General features: G+C 41.3%; 1 protein-coding gene across 12 annotated transcripts in view; it reads right to left on the bottom strand.

Moving 5' to 3' along the window:
• The window catches only part of frmd4a (FERM domain containing 4A), a 71,268-nt gene that overhangs the window by 2,937 nt on the left and 47,573 nt on the right, over nt 1-20,758 (bottom strand). For 4 of the 12 annotated variants that reach the window (XM_017405783.3, XM_017405791.3, XM_017405792.3 and 1 more), the window contains exons 5-23: nt 19,187-19,271; nt 17,436-17,492; nt 16,521-16,543; nt 14,077-14,160; nt 13,931-13,996; nt 13,778-13,835; nt 13,599-13,685; nt 8,782-8,858; nt 7,825-7,966; nt 7,553-7,694; nt 5,346-5,479; nt 5,126-5,248; nt 3,781-4,012; nt 3,520-3,576; nt 3,160-3,397; nt 2,828-2,986; nt 2,366-2,689; nt 1,676-2,256; nt 654-756 (exon numbers count right to left, since the gene is read on the bottom strand). In XM_017405783.3, the coding sequence (XP_017261272.1) occupies nt 654-756; nt 1,676-2,256; nt 2,366-2,689; nt 2,828-2,986; nt 3,160-3,397; nt 3,520-3,576; nt 3,781-4,012; nt 5,126-5,248; nt 5,346-5,479; nt 7,553-7,694; nt 7,825-7,966; nt 8,782-8,858; nt 13,599-13,685; nt 13,778-13,835; nt 13,931-13,996; nt 14,077-14,160; nt 16,521-16,543; nt 17,436-17,492; nt 19,187-19,271 (2,772 nt within the window). Of the gene's footprint in view, nt 1-166; nt 239-653; nt 757-1,675; nt 2,257-2,365; nt 2,690-2,827; nt 2,987-3,159; nt 3,398-3,519; nt 3,577-3,780; nt 4,013-5,125; nt 5,249-5,345; nt 5,480-7,552; nt 7,695-7,824; nt 7,967-8,781; nt 8,859-9,052; nt 10,333-13,598; nt 13,686-13,777; nt 13,836-13,930; nt 13,997-14,076; nt 14,161-16,520; nt 16,544-17,435; nt 17,493-19,186; nt 19,272-20,758 lie in introns of those variants that run through there. The other 8 variants (XM_037978430.1, XM_017405784.3, XM_025003720.2 and 5 more) reach the window with 6 other exon arrangements.

Raw genomic sequence — 20,758 nt, 5'->3', positions numbered from 1 at the left:
TCCTCTTTATCCAACAGTTTTTATATGTGGACTACTTTGGTTACTAAGATAGTAACACTTTCTTTTTTTTTTCTCTCCTAAAATGTTAATACGCTGCTGTTACATTTTGCCAACATCTCTACAACGTAAACTTAGACCAACAGGAGTCTGAGACCACTGGCGGTACCTCTATGCATCAGAGCTGGGCTGAGGGGGAGACTGACAGACGTCCTCAGTAGGAGAGCTGTCTCCTGTGCCTCTAAACCAAGAGAGAGGACACACACAGAAGGAAAGGAGGGTTAGTAAAGACAGGCAGACAAACAGGAGAGAAATGACAAACAGTGAGTGACAAGACATTTGTCCAGGAGAAAAAGATCAACAAGCGACCGTGGGAAACGAAAGAACAGAAAAGAGATATAAGTAAAACATTAAGAACACAGACTGGAAACTGAAATGCAGTTTAATTCTAGTTTGAAAAGGAACCCAAAAGTCACACAAAGACACTAAGGATGAGTTCAGTGATGAAAAACATTAGCTGACACAATCAGAACAGACAATCGAAGCGTGTGAGTGCGTTAAGAGTGAGGTTTGAGCCAATCAGCAGAACAAGAAGCTGAGAGGCAGAGATGAAGCCTTACAGAACCCTCCTCTGCTGCTGTGTGCGCCTTTCTTACCCGCTCTTCCAGTTGAGGATGTGCTGTGGGCTGCAGGGGGGGGTGGGCGTGGCCGGGTGCTCGCTGGAGGGGGTCAGACTCCTCTGGCTGTGAGGAGACGCAGCTGAAAGGAAAAAAAAAAGACGATTAGTCAAACAAAACAAAGGCAACGAAGAGGTGATGGGCAAAAGGAATTCCAGCTGTAATTTCTCACAAATGGGTTTTAGAGTTCTGGTCTCAGTGTGACAAAAAAAACTCTGCTTCACGGGTCATGTCCCAACTGGCTGCTTTTGAAAGTTCATATGTGCTTTTAGGGTGTTTCCTTTTTCTTTAAGTGCATTGTATTTTTTTTGTTTATGCTAAAAATGGCAAGACCCATTTAAAAGAAGGAGATAAAGCAGCTTTGTTCTGTTTCCCTTTATTTAAATCTTACTTCTGTTCAGTCATTTTCCTTCCAAAGTGAAACTCTGCTCAACACTTTTATGTTACAGCTTCATTAGAGTGTTATTGTCAAACATTTTAAGCCTTTTTTCTTTCAATAAAAATTTTTGATCTTTAAATTGACCTATCCCCACTAACACATTTACTGTACAAACACTCACACAAAGTTATTTTTTAAAATGCATTAGCCCTGAGGTAGAATCTCTCTTTGAGAACTTCGTAGTGGAAGATCAAATTGTGGATTTTCACACAGAAGGGCTGTAACTTTCACACAGCATGTTGTAACATCAATACAACTAAAATGTTTAATCTAAGTCAGGGGTGTTCAACCCCGGTCCTTGAACGCCACTATCCTGCATGTTTTAGTTGTTTCTCTACTTTGACACACCTGATTTGACTCAATGAGTGATTAACAGGCTTCTGCAGACCTTGAAAATCTGCTGTAGAGCACATAAATATCTAAAATATGCAGGACAGTGGCCCTCCAGGACCAGGATTGGATACCACTGGTCGAAGTAAACAGGAAAAGTCTCTGGCTGTATTTGAAATCAGCTGTTTCAGTCATATAACACAGATTTTATTGAGAATAATTGGAGTTGTACCTGGTGAACCCTTGGCGAGTGTCCCTACTCTACTCCCTCGACCATGTCCCAGAGTTCTTTGCTGTGACCCAGACTCAGAAGATGTGGATCCCGAATGTGAGTGACTCCTTTCCTTCAGGCTCCCCGAAGACCTCTGGTACCAACATCGCAGCTCGTCAGACACTGCTGCCCTTCCCCCTCCTCCACCACCACCCTCTCTACCTAACGATGGAGTCCGTACGATCTGAGATCGTGATGGCGTGAGCCGGCCGCTTCCCTCGCCTCCCTCCTCTCCGCCCCAGGCCTCCTTGTACAGCCCCCCGGCCGTGTAAGAGCTGGAGGTCTTAAACTGAGCCTTGACGCTGTAGTGGCCCTCCTGGTCGCTCTCCAGGCTGCGTACCACCACAGCATTGGTGCTGCCTTCCACATACAGAGGGTACTCCTTGATGCGGTACTGGGAGGAGGGCTGGCTCTGGCTGTGGAGGTAGACTCCATGGTGCCCTCCTCCCATCCCACCTCCACTTGAGCCTCCAACAGAGCCGTTCTTAGCTGCCAGGTTTGGCATAGAGCCAGAATTGGAGGAACCCAAGTTACCTGCAGACCTGTAGAAAAAATAGGCATCCATGTGTCAAACTCACATCAATATTTCTGTTTTTAATTCTACTTTTGTTTTTTAATCAATTGAATATTGCTAACAGGCCCTGCACTCACCTGTGTCTTTGCCTCTGCCTCTGCCTTGCTTTAGAGGGTGAGTCTTCTCCCAGAGTAGAGTAGTTTGGATTACTGCCGGGGGGTCCACCGGAGGGGCAGTAATGCTCTGAGCTGCTTTGGCTGGTACAGGATGAACAGTCATCCAGAGGGTCAGAGCCATTGGAGCCTCGTCCCGGGCCAAGGAAGAAGTCCGGACTGCCCAGGGTGTGCGGGTGTGCGTCCGAATCAGACGCCAGCAGTTTGCCCTGAGACTCAAGGCTGGAGCTGCGGTTCCTAAAGTGCTGAGAGAGACTGTGCAGACGTGTGGGACTGATGTCCACTGACCTGTGGTGTGAGGCAAAAAAACAAAAACAAAAGAACATTTTTCTTTCATTTACAGTTTTTTTCACTTATCCATGATTTCTCTGATGAGTGAGTAGTTAATGATTTTTGGATAATCAGTGACCTAAATCAGTGGCTGACCTGGTGGAATGTACATAGTGTGGAGTTCTGGTTCTCAGGTCCGGTGTCGACGGCATGCTGGACTGAGAGTTCCACTGAGGCATGCTCTTGTTAGGGCTGCTCTGAAGAGAGTTACTACCTCCTGCTTCGGCACTGCCGGAACTTGGAAAACGCCTGTGACTAACCAGAGTTACATTTATAAAAAAAAAGGTTCCTGCCTTTTTGTACAAGGGTGTATCGTGTTTCATTAGCGATGAAATAGCTACTGTAATACAACTCTTCTATGGCTTTGATGTACAATATGGGTGAAAATGAACATTTGAGGAGAAGTAAAAAAAAAAACTTCCACATACCTGGAGTGAGATGAGCGTTTCTTGACTTTTTCATAGGGCTCATCCAGTGATGATTCGCTCCACATTTTGGGTTTGATGGGAGACTTGTCATAGTCGGACCGAGTGTAGTGCATGTGTCGCAGGCCGTCCAGCGACTGAGGAGGAGGAGGCCGGCTATGAGATGGTGGCCGTGGAGGGAGGCCTTTATGAGGCGATGCTACAGGAGAGAAGTTAGGGGTACCTGTAACATGAGAATCATCTGAAAAAGAGGAATTATTGAACAAAGTCAGAGGAAGTGTCTCACACTAAATAAAATCATTATTGGCAGCTAAGAACGCACAACCAAAAATGATCTAGGAAAAACACAAAAGACAGATTTACCGTCATCTAGGACAAGTGCATCAGACAGTGAGCTGTCTTCGGAGCAAATATTGGCTTCTACAAAAGAAAAAAACAAAACAAGGACAGAGATTCAGTTAGATATTACATGTTTATCATTTTTTATCCTATCAAAAGCTGCGGAGCAAATTGTTGCCTGTTGATCTTCTATCTGTATCCTACAAGAATACTGCTATCTGTGTTAAAAAAATCTACTTATATACAATCATCAGATCTAAAAAATAGCTGTAGTAAACATTGTACCTTCAATGATAAGCGATGCCCTCTGCGTTGGCTTCTTGCCAGAGCGGACCCGATACTCGTTGATGGAGTTCTCGATTTCCTGGAGCTTCTTCAGTGCATTCAGATAAGAAGTCTTCCTCTGTTTCTTCAGCTTCTTGCTGCTCACGTGAGGATCACTGGCAAGGCGCCTAGCTGCCTCTGTGATCTGAGACTGAATGGCAAACTCCCTCTCCAAACGCTCCAGCTCCTCTTCCTGGTGAACATACGAAAATACGAGCGCAGACTTTGAGTGAAACAAGCACAAAGTTACTGGATCCTCAACAGAGATAAATGATCCAATCCAAGAACAACAAGTGCTGGTTCGCAGACACAAACTCATACTGACTCTTCCATGCCTCACATTTGGTCAGACACACGAGGAAAGAAAGAGCTGCCAGACAAAACACACTGCGGAAATCATTTATCTGTGCTGTGGCTGGGGATTTTCTCACCACCGGATAGTCTCTATTTGTCCCCACAGATTAACGTTCCAACATCAATCCATCCTATTATACACTATGGCTCCACAGTGATTTATGGAGAGCAGGTTGACCAAGTAAAACATAAAGGTAGAATGCCAATAAAATCTTCCTAAATAAAAGAGCACTAACTCGTGAATGTGATAACAAGCAAAGAAATAGTTTTTGGATGACCTATGACACAGACTGTTGCAGTTAGAATGGAATTAGTCCTCTCACATCTGAGAGCAAACACAACTCATCTGGCTTTATAGAGACAGAACGATGATGTATTCCCTTAGGTTGACCTAATATTAGACTACCTCAGTTCAGAGGAATCTCTTTCACAAATGCTGGCACCACACCGCTGCATGAGCGACTTCTGTTTCTGTGTGCAGAGTTTAAGGTGCTCAGCGTAAATTAAGAAACATCTTTCTGCAAGCAAGGCGTTTTTTGTGATGCTGCGTGTCTGGATTCTTTTCAAAGCGTACAACCTCAGTGATACACACACATTCATGAGCATGTACAATCCTACTATCACCACTTCCTGTGGTGAAAATGCTGCCAGACTAAATTTAGAAGCTCTGCTCTGCTGGAAAATCTACCCGTGGCACAAAAAGGCAGCGAGAGGAGAGAAAAAGTCGAGCCTCTTTTAGGTATAAGATGTCTTAGACTGCAAGCCTGTTAATGTTCTCGGTTTAGTAACAAAAGTTTCTTTGTGGGGAAAATCAGTTGCTTTAATTCAAAAATGAATAAAAGCTGCAGATTCTAACGTACTCATTGAGAATATTATGCTTTTATGTTTTCGTTAGCTTATGTGGATAGCAGGAGATTTATGAGCGAGGAGAACCAGGAGTTGAGATTTTTACCTCTCCCTTAGGAAGAATTTTTTGCTCATCCAGTTTGAAGGCGGTGCCAATCTTCCGCCTCACTGTGGGTGGCTCTTCCCCCGGATCCAGAGGGTATTCTTTCGGAAGCTTTCCTGTTAGTTCCTGGAAAATATGAGAGGAGTCAGGGCACTAAAATTAGATGGAGAACGCTAGGAAGCATGTCAAAATATTTGCCAGTGTTGTAAAAGTCCTCTCATACCGCCTCTCTTATACAGATGCTCTTGAGTTCCTCTAGTCTCTGTCTTAGAGTTTCCTCCAGAGCTTCCTGCCTGGCCCTCAACGCTGCCAACATGTCCTTCTTAGCAGTTTGGGAGCTGTCGGATTCCTGAGAGCCTGCAGGGCGCATACAAGACATCACGTAAGGCCAGGAGTCAGGAGCAAACATGTGAGGGAGATTCAGGGAGGGAGAAACTGTGTGTGCACCTGCTAGTCCTGCAGGATGTTTATGGGGAAGCGAATGGAACGTCTTGATAAGGAAGCTGCGTTTTAGTGCTGTGTTTGTGCGAGCATGTGAGTGTTTGGAGAAAGGGCAGTTAAGGACAAAGTCTGTGACGCACATTTCCAAGGCCCTGAGATGCTGCCAGTCTTGTTTGTAATGTGCTTTGTTTAAAAACTACACACACACACACACACACACACACACACAGACTCTTTTTCTCTCTGTTACTTTCTTATTGTGGTTCATTGCGTGGTTGAACTTTCAAATAATTCAAAAGTAACCACTTCTGAAAATGTTTGGTCACAAAGAAAGCAATAGCAGAGCTTCAGTGTTGCAAGATGTGCCACATAGAGGTTCAAAAATTCTAATAATGAACTTCTGTTTGGCGTGGACACGTCTACAGCTCCGGCGACACCTACTTTTTTTGGCTTGAAGAGGAAATAAAACAAAAAACCCTTAAAATATCAGCCCAGCTTCCAACAGTCAAGCAGAAACAATACATGTAAAGTTCCTGTGACATGTTAACAGAGAAAACCAACACTCTGACCATGAAGCACAAAGAAAAGTGAAAAACAACAACAGCATGGATGCAGATGAGATGAGTGCACACTGATATAAAAAAGGAAATAAACTGAAAGTTATCAAAAACGATGAGAGGGAATGAAGACGCTGAGATGAGCAACAGCGAGGCAAAAAGGAAAATAAAAGAACAGAAACTCTGTGTAGCACTGGTCAACATTTTCTTATTTTAAATATGATATTTAAATAACTGACTATACCTGTCTTGAAATAGTTCATGACTGAAACAGAGTTCTTTGTTACTGAGAAATGTAACTGATTCAGTAAAAAAAACTACAATACCAAGAATAGCTGACCCAGTTGTCATGTAGAAGTCATCGTTTCTTAGTCATAAATGTTTGTGTGGTCCAAAACATGCCATCTATAGTCATTAAAAAGAAAACCACACCATATATAACCTCTATCTAGTTGGTCCTCACCACCTTTACTCAGTAAAAATAGCTTCTGATGAACAGTAACACTTATTTACCAACAAATAAGACGAATTGTAGAGGAGTGTGGAAAAACTATGTACATCTGTTAAATGTAGAAGCTGAGAAACTACTTTTACCAGTAATAACTCTTCTTTGTGTTTCATATTGATGCAAAGGAAATGTGTCCCACTCTTCTTTATATTATTGCTTATAGCATGCAGGACATTCACTCCTATGAAGCTGTATTGGGTTGACTTACCCCCTTTAAAGTTACTCTCTTAAATCCTACCGAAGCAGCGAGTCTGCATTTATTTCTCTTCACCATTCTTCTGCATTTCAGTTCAGCTTTTGTATAAATGGAAAATGATACGTCACATGTTTCTGTTCATTTAAAGTTTTCACTTATCTATTTCTTAGAACAAGTGAAGACCAGATGGTTTGTTTCCTTTTGATACTTAAAGGTGGGCTTTCTTTTTACCATGACTGTGCGATGTAACACTGCAGCAGTAGCCAATCATTCTACTACACTCTTCCTTCTTCTCAGAGTCTAAAGGTCTGTCTGGGGCTAAAAGAGCATTTTCCTTTCAAATCTAATTTGGGTTCATATACAAATCTTCCTGTCACACTCATTGATGTTCAACACAGATAAGCATTGTTTTAAACGGAATGGGGAAATCTGTACACCCACAGCTGCCCTTTCATTCCCTCACCCACTAAATTTGTAGGAGGAGGGAGCCTGTGGAGGATGAATCTGTGTGACATGGAGGGAGTGGTGTACTAACTGACAGTGGGTGGGGTGTGTGTGTGTATGTTATGTGTTTGAGAACATTCAAGGGAGAGTGAGTAGTCGCTTTCCTGCAGCAGCTGCTCCTGTCTCTCCGAAACTCCTCAGTGCCAACACATGCGAACATGCAGACATATACTCTCACATATCAATCTTTTTTCTTTCAGGCTTTGCCAAACACTCACACTGACCTGAGGAGAGCAGACTTCCACTGCTGCCACTGATGATCTTGCCCTTGCTGCCCATGTTGGCCAGTTTGGATGTCTTCAAAGTTCCCGTTTCTGTGAGGTCTATCGCAATCTCACTCAAACTCCTCGCTGCGTGGATCTTTGACTGCGACAATTAGAAAAACAGAGTTTGTCAAACATTTTTAAGCTCCCTAATCAGCTTAAACATATCCCTTGCTCATTTTTACCCAGACCAGCTGCGTCTTTTGACTTATTACTTTGTGAGAAAGACTGACCTTGCTCTGCTTGCGGTCCAGGTAGAACTGATGTTGGCTGATAGCCATGGCCCAGATGGACTTGATGAGAGCAGGACAGGCGTACCAGGTGTGCACAGCAATGCCACTGTGGCCAAATGTCCTTCTTGTTACCGACGCCCTACAGTTGGAGCGGACACAAGGCCTCCTTATATACACTGAATACAAAATGTGCCTAATGTGGGAACTTTTCCTCTACTGCTGCTACTGAGGAAGACAAATAATGATGATAAAGATGTTGTTGTTTTTTTTAAAGCCCCACACAATGTTACAAATTGTTTACTCATCTTTTTTTAAACAGCTATGTGTAGTGGAGCAGCAGAGCAGTACCCTCTAATGACAGCTTCCTTTAAAGAAAACACCACTGCTCCCTGTTTCACCCTGTCTGTCTCTTTTTCTCCCATTCCCTCCCTCTGTGTGTCTGCAGAATAACACTCCATATATATAGCCATGTTAAATAAACACAAAAGAGGTCACTTCCTCAGCAAAACGGCTATCACACAGCCATCTATCCTTCTGCAGTAATCTATCACGGGTTATTCTCTCTGTGTGTGAATATGTATCTGATCAGGAGCACATGTTTGTTTATGCTCTCACCATCAATCTGTGTTACATCCCCAAAGTCCTGCCATGTTGCCAAAACAAATTTTACACCCTTAACTAAATTAGATTGCAAGTTCTCTTTTCCTGCGCTGCACAGAATGACTTTAAATGTACTCCCTTTTGGCAGAAAGGGAATTTATAGTAAAAGCTACTGGAAGTTATCCATAACTGAGCAAAACTTTTTCACTAACATTAGATACGGTTATATAAATTCTTGACATCTGAGAACTATAAGAAAAAAATGGTCCAACATTTAAAAAATCATTTGGGTTGAAACAACACAGAAATGTTTGTTTTAGGAAGTGACATTAGCGTCGGTTTGTTATATAAATTTACCTTCTGGGGTCATGAACTTCCACTGAAAATTTCTTCTCTCTGAAGTAGAGATTCTCCAGCTGACGCCATTGAAACACCTGAGATTTAAGAGAAACAGACGGTCTTCAGGACAGCGCAAAGGAAAAAAACCTTCTTCTCATTAAATCCACACAACCTGATCTCTTCGCTGAATGCTTCAATTTGTTTGACAAGGATATGTGAAGAAAACAGAGGACCAGGGAGAACAGGAAATGCTGATAAAAATGGGTTGTTAGGAACAGAAAGACAAGACCTAATCTGGAGGTCTGTGATCAAATCCAGACCAAGCGGTCTTTTCGCAATGAGTCCCAGGACTGGATGACCTCACGTTGGAGAAAGACAGCTTGAGCGGAAGAAGGGTGGACTTTTCTTTTCCTCTCTTTCTCTCTTCCGTCTCCTTCACAAACCATCAGCTCCTCTGTAAAAAAAAGCAGCGGCCAGCTGGACAAGAAAGTTTCCCTCGAGATGTCCTCGAGCAGCCGGTGCGTATGCTCAGTCCTCCTCAGTGCAAAGGGAGCATAGAGGTTTGAGGTGGTGGGTGTTCACCATCTGGAGTCATGTGGATGTGTCGGTGCAGAGAAAGTGTGTAAAGTGAAGTTTCCTCTTCTCCTGGAGCTTTGCTGGGAGGGTTTTGAAGAAAGGGGGAGTTTATCTCCTCCTCGTGACCCCTCCTCTCTCCCTCAGGGATTGTGTGTTGAGCTCCAGGCTGCAGTTGGGAGGTGTGTGTGCGTGTGAGTGTGTGTGTGTGGGCTGGTAAAGTGGGAGTGAAGTTTTCTGTGGTCTCTTGCTTTGTTAATCAAACCTCTCTGCTCAAAAACATTCCCAAAATCTGAGTCCTGTTAGTCAGAAATAGAAAGTGGGCTATTTTAAAGCACAAGATGGTCTGGATATGTTAGCTGAACACATACTGTATGTAAACTTTAAAAGATGTAGCAAATGGGAAAAATACAGTTAAAACTACTGCAGTATTTAGAAAAGAAAAGAGAAGAAAGTGTGAAAGAGAGGGTCTTTAACAACGTTCTGAAAAAAATAACAGAATGATAAAAAAGGAGAAAGGGGGAGAAAGAAGTTAAAGTAAATACAGAAAGTAATCTTAGTAAATGCATGTCTATGCGCATGCACGAGCATGAGGAACAAAAGTCAGCTGCCTTATCAAAACTTCTGCTGTACCGTAAACGTTCAATGGAGTGTGAAGTGCTAATGTAGCATGGTGCTAAATATAGTGGACAAGGCAATTTTGAAGTGACTGAAGTGAGCGTGTGTGGGTGCGTTGGTCACTTATGGTCTAAAGCTGTGGAGATAAGATTGGAGATTTTAAAACGGTTTTCTGGCAAAAGACCACAAAAGCTGTCCTCGCCATCAACTGGGCAGAGCTGCTGCAAACGTTACTGTCGGCTTTGATGCTACACGTGCAAAGAGTCTATTAGCTGTCACGTTATTTAGGCACTATGTTCCACCTTCCATCCATCTATCCATTTTCTTTAACCGCTTCTCCATTCCGGGTCACGGGTAGCTGGTGCCTATCCCCAGCAGTCACTGTGCGAGAGGCAGGGGACACCCTGGACAGGTCGCAAGTCCATCGCAGGGCCACATATAGACGAACGAGACAAACAACCATTCACACTGTCACTCACACCTAGGGACAATTTTAGGGTCATCAATTAACCTAACATGCATGTTTTTGGTCTGTGGGAGGAAACCGGAGTACCCGGAGTAAACCCACGTGTGCACAGGGAGAACATGCAAACTCCACCCAGAAAGGCCTCAGGCTGGGAGGCAACAGCTCTAACCACTATGCCACTGTGCCACCTATGTTCCACCTTAATGTTTTAAAAAAGTAATTTTTGTTCAAATTTGAAAGGTTTTCAAACTTACATAAGCCTGTTGTATTGTTTAAAAAATTGTGGTTCTTGTAAAAAACTCCCTGCAGCCTAATTATCTGATAAAAATATGCTGAGTTTTTTTTTCTGAGAAACTCCTTCTGGGTGGTTCTGTTATTAGAGGTTGTATATGTGCGTGTACACACTATAGCTCCTCTTCCTTTTTGGCTGTAAAATCCTCATACACAATGGCATAAACCCACACAACCAAAGGAAGTGACTGGTCATTATTCATCAGCGAGCAGAGTGCTCAGACACAGTGAACAGACCCTCGTCTGTCTCGTAATAATGTCTGCACAACCAAACACACATCTATCACAGATGAAAAAGGTCAAATCTAATAGAGTGCAAATGCCTTTCTTTGGTGTAGTTGACTCCCTGGAGATTACAAGAAGAATAGAAGGTTTAAATAGCATAGGTCAGTACAACTATGGAGACGCTAGGTGTTATTCTTTTCTGAATTTGAACCTGGGACCTCAAAGACAATTGCTTCATCTATGGGTGGGGCTTTACTGAACAATAATATGTGCATGATTTGTCAGAGAGCTACAAATAGGTTTACAATATGCAGCAAAATGCATGTGAGATGACAATGAATGATTTTTTTGGCATATTTACAGAAAAACCCCTGGCCTCCTGACACTGCTGACAATTTAGTCTTAATCAGTTGGTTAGGAAGTCAGTAAACATTCAAACTCCATAATCTCTGCCTAAAGGAGTCACAAGACACTAATGAGGCATTAGAACAGTGTGTTGCTCCCTAGTAAACCCCAGCGTGTGTGAACTGCAGATGAGTCTACATGTGGTAAGCAGAGGGGGACTTAGTTTAACATCCGAAAATAAATGTGGTGTGCATTTAAAAACAACGGGGTCCCCTTTAGTAAAAATGCCAAGAGATTAAAAACACAACAGCCTCCACTTACTATGTACACCTATTACACGAGACAATGTGAAGTCAGTTCAAATCACATCCTAATCAAAGCATACCCTACATTTTGCGTATTCATACCAGAGAGAAGGGTTTCCCCAATGTAATGTAAAATGAAGGTGAAGGAGCAGGGCTTTCTGACCCTTAAAGTAGGGGTTGGCAAAAAGACAAAACCATTAAAATCAATATGTTCTTTCAAAAGAAATTAATATTAAAGGCACAAAAAACACTGTAATATATAGTTTGATATGCACTGATCAAGTTTGATATGATTTTTGCTGTGTGTGAAGGCTGTTGGAAGCTTGATATTTAACATTACAAGAAAGGAATCATCTGCAGCTGATGGCATGTCTTGAACTTTTTGAAGAGGTGTTCTATGTCAAAGTGGAATATTTTAAATGGTTGTCTTTGCGACTTTGAATTAAGAAAGAAGTGGGTGGGTAGGTGTAATGCTACAAAATGGAGTTCGGCCTTCGCCTCTTGCAAACTAATAAAAAAGACTTGTGCTGTAATTATCTATATATCTATATATCTATCTATATATTTTAGCGACTCAAAGTTTCTGATAAGTAGTTTTCTGACTCCACCTCATTGAGTCAGAGTATCGAAAATTTTACCAAGGAGGATCAAGAGGTTGTATTCTGAATCAGTGGTTACTGGTACTGAACTGGGTGGCTGATGAAATATTCACCAAATCGGTATTTCCTGTTGTTGAAATACTGATGTCATTTCTTCAAAAATCACAAGTAAGTCGAATTCCAATGAGTTTCCTAGTTTTCACAATTAAACCCTGGAATAGAAACACCCTCCACCCTATTTTTTCGGTCTGATTGAGGAATAAATCTTCACTCTGTTTTCTAGGGTTCAGGTGAACTTCACGCTTCTCTTTTTAGCCAAGCTTCTTAGGTCTACAATTAGATTTGCACCACAAAGAGGCCCAGTCTTTATTTTTTTCTCTCCTCCTGATAGTATGTGTGGGTGCACATGTGTGTGTCAGTGCTGAAGCTGAACAGGCCAGTGACTCAGATTGACTGTTGCTATGGAAGTTGAACACTTGATATGTCACTTTTATGGGAATGCTATCAGCTCTTTCAACCAATCTTTGCTCCAAAAATAATCACTTTTTTTGTGTGATGTTTAGCTAATCTTTCACTGTCAACTTAAATATTCTGCATGTGAATCTGCAAGCTGGATATAACATAAGTGGATTACATTACCGCCACAAGACTTAGAGAATTTTAATGAGACAAAGATGGGGATTTAGTGGTGAGGTTAATTTAGGCTAAAAGGCACAAATAAAGATGTATGCACACTCACAAAGCATGTTAGTGGCAAACAGGAAAGTCTTTAGCAGAGAGGAAGTATTCATCAGGATGGCGAGTTCAGTGTTCAGTTCACTTCCTGTGTGTATGTGCATTTATTAGTGTAGTGACCATATACACGAGTGACAGCATGAGAGACTCTTGGTGGTCTGTAAGTACGCAGGAACGCTGTTAGCACCATTAACACCCTGAAATACAAACCTGGCTGCAAGAGATCAAGCTGCCCAATAATACTGGGAGTCAGAGGTGACACAAGACTGGGAGTCAATTCATCCAGATGCACGCTGCGAGAAACGATTCTTCGCTAATGCAGAAATAAATTTAGGAGAGGATATAGCATTCCAGGACTGAAAGTCTCGAGACAGATGTAATTGTAAAACAATGTTAGTAGTCTGCACAAACAAAATATCCTGACTAACTGAGTGAAAAAAAAACAGGGGACACAAAAACAGATAAAGAAAACCATAATATACTTTATGCCTTTTCAAAGCAACACATTGTCTATATAAAGTACAGACTATTCTTGAGGAGAGAAAAGTAAACTGAAATGAACGGAGTAAAAAATAGTTGGCATCAGAAAAGAAAAGAGTTTTAGAAATCATACTTTTACAGACTCAATAGTAGGGTTTGGCTTGCTTTGAAGAAAAATCAAATGGAGCATCATCTCACCTTCCTGGGTTTTATTTTGTCCTGGTGGTCATACTGAAAGATGCCTTTATAGCTCAGACCCAGCCACCATGGAATCCCCTGTTTGTCCTAAAAAACACAGCAAAATTCCCAAAAAGTCTGTTTCAAGTCCAAAGTGAATGTGTGAGAAAAAAAGCAAAGGCAGAGTAGTAAAACAGTACCTTTACGGCGTAGTAATGCACTCCATATGTGGGCAGAGACTCCACAATACTCATGTAACTGTAAGGAGCAGAAATACACACATTTCAGAGCTACAAGGAAGAAAAAACCTATACACTGAACAGAAATAACTGGAGAAACAAAGGAACACTTACTTTACAATGGCTTGCCCTCTAGACTGCCCACTGAGCTTCTTGTAATGCTCTATGACCCGGTCTTCACTGTCAAAAAACAAAACAGGATTGTTACAAAGACCGGCTACATGTGAGGCTGTGCCAAGGACAACTGAGCAGCCTCTCACCAGTAGGCCAGCGATGGGTGATCCTTTAAAGCCTGGGTGGGCAGAGCAGGCAGCTTTTTCAGATCAGACCTGGTTGCATCCTCACTGGAAAAGCAAAACAATTTTGTCAACAAGAATGATCATTCTCTGCTTTAAGGGCTAACAGATATCAATAAGTGCTGAAAGAAGAAACATTTTTTTAAGAGTGCTTTGAGAACAAATTGTGGAAAAAACAGGAGAAGAACTGCATTCAGTTGAGAAAAAAAAAAAAGAATAAGTGCTGATGGCCTGAACACACTCTATTTTAAGGACTGGGTGTGGTCTGTCTCTGAACAGTTGCAGAGGAGAAAAAGAGCAACAGAAAAGCAGACACAAAATCAAAAGATAAATAGAGATGAAAGGAGATGAAAACGAACAGGCACGGAGCTGGTGAAGATTAGTACAAAGATACAGTAAATGAGACACGGAGCCATGCAGAGAGTGAAAGAGACTTGGCCCTGGACTCAGTTTTCAGACCTCCAGTGGCAGGAGCTTGTAATGGCTCACTCTAACCCCCCCAGCCCCTCTCTAGCCTCCACCAGGGCCCCAGAAGATTGGGGAAAGCCCTGGGAACATGAGGACCTGTGAGCTAAAGCCCTGGAAACAATCCCATCCGCCCTGTTCGTCTTTTTCTTGGATGTGTGAAAACAGCTGTGTATGCTTAGGTTGATATCCAGCCGTGCAGGTATTTATCAGGTACATGTAATTTTGCACATTACTGCAGGATACAGGATGACACGAGCAATGAAATACAACCATTGCACAAAAATAGCTTTATAACTCATTGAAGCTTATAGTATCAATCTTATTTCGCTTTAATAAACAGAAGATGACAACTCAGGATCTTTGTTGAAAAAAATCTATTCACATTTTACAAAGAAGAACACTTCATTACTAAAACTTTAGAAATATCACACCTAATAAGTAATAAAGTATATTTCAATGAAGGCAGCATTGAGAAACAGTGAATTCAATTTAACAAGGAGAATGACAAAATACTGTATGTCCTCAGAAGGAGGGTCTAAAGACATTCAAAGTAGTTTAGTGAATTTATATATGTGTGTTTGTGTGTGTGTGTGTGTGTGTGTGTGTGAGAGAGAGAGAGATAGAAAGAGAAAGAGGTAAGTAAAGGGGCAGGAACATGAAAGGAATGTCTCCAGAGAGTGTCACATTCCATCCCTCTGCAGGATGTTGTGTTTATTTACTCCTTTCACAGATGGAAATGAGGTCAGAGGTGACGGCTGCTGTACTCAGTTATGTGTCCAACAACAAAGGAATGAGGAATGATGTACTTTTAGGCCAACAAGAAGTACCACTTTAGGTACGTTACTCTTATGAAATATGTTCATGACTGTATCTCTCCTGAATCATTGTGTTAACCTAATTTAAATTCAAGGAATATCTGTAATGCCATTTTTATCTAGAGCTGTGGCCATCTTTGCCAGCTTCTCCTCCTCATTATACATTAGAAAATCTGTTAACTGTAAACTCAATCAAAAGAATTGAAGTATGGTTCTGTCTGTCACTACATGTTTTGGGAATATGCAAAACCCTATAAGAGGCAGTAAAGATGGATATAAGTGAACTGAAGTGGAACCAGGTTGGCAGGAAATGAGTAGGAAGGGATGGAAACAAAGAAAGAGTGATGCACCTCAGTGTTCAAAGGATCATAGGTGCAGAAACATCAGTCTTAAAATCTCTGTCTATGTCTTTATATGTGCTTCTCCTTTCTGAAATAACAAACAGCGCCATTTAAAAGTTTTTTATGATATGAATTATGGTTTTGTGGTTGTTTTGTTTTCTTCATTTTATTATTGTGTTCTTATTTTTCTGTGTTTCCATGTTCTCTTATTTTTGAGAATCCTTGGGTTTAGTTTATTTTGTCTCCTAGTGTCTCAACGATTTTCTCTTAGTCATTCCTGGCCTCAGTTAATCATTCTCACCTGTTCCCCACGTTCATTAGGCTGTCTCCCACTTTTACTCACTCTTCACAGCCTACCAATACCCTTTGCTCACTATCCCTCATCAGTCTGTTACAGTTTGTTACCTTCGTCTTCCTGTTTTTTGTTGCTGCCCTTTTTATTTTTGTAATTCAAGTCCAAGTTTGTACTCTTTAGTCCTCTTTCCAGTCTGTAGTCTTGGGTCCTTCTGAAGTCTATTCACAACATTTTATTTGAATAGTTAGAAACGAGGTCTGAAACGTCCTCTAATGGTTTTGAAATGGTTTGTTTGTTTTACAGAGTAACTTACGGCAAAAAAAGTAAAAAAGTTAATTCTTCAAACTAACAACATGCGCACGAGTTCTCAATTTGATTTCAAGGCCTGATGAATAGCACTGAAATGAACTTTCTCCCTTTCAACAATAACTAAACAAAGAGTTTGTTTAGTACAGGCAAATTAAAGATAATGACTGCAACTGTGCTTACCTGGTAAAATCACCTTTAGCCTCCTGTGAAGAACAAAGAAAATATAGGTTTAAAAAAGTGCAGTAAAACCAGACGTATATAGTGATGTCTGAGAACTGAGCAGTGATCATAAAATGTGTGTTTATGTTCTGTTTGGAGAGATGAACGAGCGATAAAGCCTGCACTGCTGGAACCAGAGAGGAACACTAAACCTCCATCTAGAGTGAAAGCTTTGAAGGCCTGCAGAGCAGATATCTGATACTGTACATCTGCACCTGCACACGGGGGGCGCACACACACACACACCTACACACACATATATACAAGCCATTCAGGCCAGTCTGTGAGTAACATGACCTTACATAATCACGGTTAATGGACTGACCTTCTGTGAGAGAGGGACAGGAAATAGAAAAGGGTTGAAGTTGAGGAGGATTTGTGAAGTTTGTGAGTTTTTATGGTGTTCTGTTTCCAATTAGTACAGGATCTATATAGTGAAATGATATTAGTATTACAATTCTTCACAGTAGTTTGTAGTGCTATAATGATATGATCAAATCCCATCTAAGAATTGGTAAAAAAATTAATTTACAAAAAATGTTAAAAATTGTGTTTTTTCTAGAACTCAAATCCTCCCCAGGTCATTGCACATTAACAAAAAAATGGAAACTGTGTCCAATAATGTGAGTTTATTCCCAGTCAAACCTGATGGAAGTAGATTATGTGAGTTCAAGTATCATGAATTACGATAAAAAACAGTAAAAATGTGTGTGTTTCAGCAGAACTGCTTCATGCCTAAGCAAAATTCACCAGAGTAAAGTTGGAATTTGGATTTCTGAATTCATGTGCAGGTGAGAAGAAAAACAGGTAAACGGCAACAATAAAAATAACCCACATACTGTACACACATATGCACAAAAGGATGCTTTATCTTACTTGTAGGATGTAAGAGGCTAATTCAAAAACAATCTCGCTGTCTACTTCAATAAGCTCCTGCAAAAAGAGAACAGAAGCAAACAGAAGCCATGAAAAGCACATTCTTTGGCTGGTAACGAGTAAATAAATAACATATTTCATTACTCAAGATAAGCAGCAAGCCCTTTTTCCCTTACAAACTTAATTTTTTACTCTTCTCTAATCTCTATAATCAGAGATAAGAGGCAAAGTGAAGGGGGGCTGGGAGTATGGGGTTAGGAATTAAGGGTCAGCATGAAAGCTCTGGCTGCTGATTAACTAGCACGTTTCTAATACTGTCCATTCTGATTTATTTAAAGACATGCTTTAAAAAGGTTGACTAGCAAATGATTTCCTGGCAGGGAGATGAGGCAGAGGGGGTGCATGTGTTTGTGTGGTTGGTTTGCATATTTATGAACAGTTAGTACAGATGCTTTCCGTGGATACAATACTGGACAAAAGGAGAAGGGTTGGCAGGCTGTGAGTAATGGCTGAGCTATGCTTGGAATGCTCCCTTTACAATCCACCTCTTAATTGGTTGGAGGATCAGACAATCAGGATAAAAAACACTAGAAGGACCAAACCCACACTGAGCATACCACCCAGCATGGCTACAAATTACCAAACAGTCTGTTTTTGTACTGTTTGTATATTTCTGACACTGCAAAATTATTTTCACTACAAATACTTACCTACTACTGTTTGTATTTTATACAAGCAAAACGTTCACTATAAAACCTTTGCTATTTTTTTTGCTCTCCTTTTCCCTCTTTCCCTCTGTTGGGTCATCATGGTTATGTACTGCTGGAAGTTAAAGCATTAACAAGTGTAGAGACTGGATATGTTCTTGGGGCCTTTTAATAGACTTATTGGTGAGAGTGAATCACAAGCTTCCTGGCTGATTATTTAGGAACTCTGTGACACCACAGAGGCTATAATGTCTTGCCAATGGACACAATCAGCAAGACAAATGCCTACAGGGATCTACGTCAAAATGAACTTGTGTCTCTCCTCATTAAATAGAACATGCTCCTAATTTACAATTAGGTTTCCTACAGTACAGATAATAAAGGTTTTTATAGCACTATAACAGGTCCTGTTCTTCAGGTTACAAAGGCCTTCCTCTGGATACGACACATAACTGCCTGACGCTGCTGTTATCAAATGGTTGCTGATCAGACTAAATCCATATAAGTGACAGGTGCAGTAATCAATTCCACTGAGCGGTCAATTTACCAGTGCACAAAAGCTGTTAAAAATGGTTCCCTGTAATTTTTTGCCTTTGAACTTTTCTCCACGGGCAACTTTCTGTCAGTGTTTATCCTAAAGTATGTTTTCGACTGCTGTTCACAAAGCCTACTTAAATGGTGCCTCAGCATTGCCAGATGGCAGTAAATGTGTCAAATTATTCACTAACTGCTGGAATGTGGAGCGGCACATAGCGTGATGGGGAACAGCTGATGCAAACAGCTCACTTTTTCTGCTTCACCAAATCAGCAAGCAGGACAGGGGTCCAAGCCTCTCTCTTGTGGAATCTCTTCATTTAGACGCAAAATTGGGTTAATAAAGTGACGAGCCTCTAAAACTCTACTTCAAAACACCCTCTGACCATCTCCAATTTTAATCAACTGATTTTATATCAAAGAAAAATTGTGGTTTTAAATAGAAAGCATCTGTGCAACCCATATAAAGACACCCATGTTATCAGAATGAGAACAATATAAAAAGTTTACCTTGTATATGATGGACTTGGCGTTAAGAAAGAACAGTTCAATAGTAGCATTGTCCTTTAGGTAGGATATACTTTCAATGTAGAACCTGAAAACACAGACGAAGAAAGCGAGGAAATAATGAATTCCTGGTCTAATGAAAGGGATTTTTAAGTTTTGTTATCTTCTAGTTACAGGAGTAGATATTAACATTCAAATTTAAATGCAAGTTTTGTTAATATACAGTCCACAGATGTGAAAAAGTGCAATCATGACACGGACCACAAGGAGGCAGCGCATACTAAAAGCTGACCCTGTACAGCCGCTTTTCACTTCCCTTCAACACACAATAACCCTCTCACCATGTTGGCTGGCAGCGATCCATTATTAGTCTGTTAGCGTGTGCACATTCCACAATCTGAATACACAAAAACCTGCACACACACACTCACACACACAGAGACTTTGAATGTGCGCATGATGTACTTCACACAATTGTCTACCTCTGTGCATCATCAGCAGTGATTGCACACCCGCATCCAGTGCAAACACACACTCAGAAACACACTGGAGAGGGAAGCACAGTAACCCACTTCTGGCAGAGCGGTGAGCAGAGAACTAACATAATAACGTGGACTAAATTTAGCTCATGAATACATGCAGCGCCTGAAGGGAGTGAGGACGGTGAACTGGGAGGATGCACATTGTTAGCTCCTCGAGGGGAAACTCATATCAAAAAGATTCTGTATGGTAAAGATGATCTCACATGCCCTTTTATGCAGGATGCCACATCAACGCCCTTATCTGCATTAATTTTACTCCTACATGCAAGAAACCATGAGTTTATGACTTGTTATACCTCTGCAAGCATGTATAATATGACCTAGGTAAGCACATGTTCCTATGCATGCACGTGAATGAGTAAGTTGATTTGTATGAGTGTGAATAAGTATTGAGTGAGAGAGGTTGTAGGGTGATCGATATCGGAGGGTTTAAACAGCGTTAATCATTGAGCTGCAAGAGAGAATGAGAGGAGCCTCGTCAATATTCAGTGTGAACATTTAATTAAAGCCATGGCGTAAATGAGACATACACACACTGCCAGCACAGCAGCAAGCATGCACAAGGACACCTACTGAATCAGCAGGAGGTGGGCATGTGCCTAACATTTATCAGGAACACACACATCACACAAATACCACATGAGCATGCAGAAACGTGACGCGAATGCGCCCTCGCAGAGACAAAAACGAATCCACACGTAGACACAAAGCAGCTCTGATAATGGTGCTTATAAAACTACTGTACATGGAACTGATAACAGATTGGGACCTGACATTTAGGCCAGTTGTTTGTTCAGTTATAATCCAGGTTGTGCATGTGCTGTAAATGCATATAAAAATGTGATGGGACATGTTTGAGAAGGGCTGCACCCAGCGTGACATTTGGAGAGATTGAGGTTAGCGACTGGGTTGAACTCTGTGGGAGTGACTTTAAAATGATGTCAAAGTTCACAGTCTTACCATCACTACCTCAAACACCTATTAGTCTATGTAAATACACAAGGAGAGACCCTCACCCTACACCCTAGCTAAA

Source organism: Kryptolebias marmoratus, linkage group LG11 (assembly GCF_001649575.2).
Source record: "Kryptolebias marmoratus isolate JLee-2015 linkage group LG11, ASM164957v2, whole genome shotgun sequence".
Classification (NCBI taxonomy): domain Eukaryota; kingdom Metazoa; phylum Chordata; class Actinopteri; order Cyprinodontiformes; family Rivulidae; genus Kryptolebias; species Kryptolebias marmoratus.
This window is presented reverse-complemented; position numbering and strand designations above follow the sequence as displayed.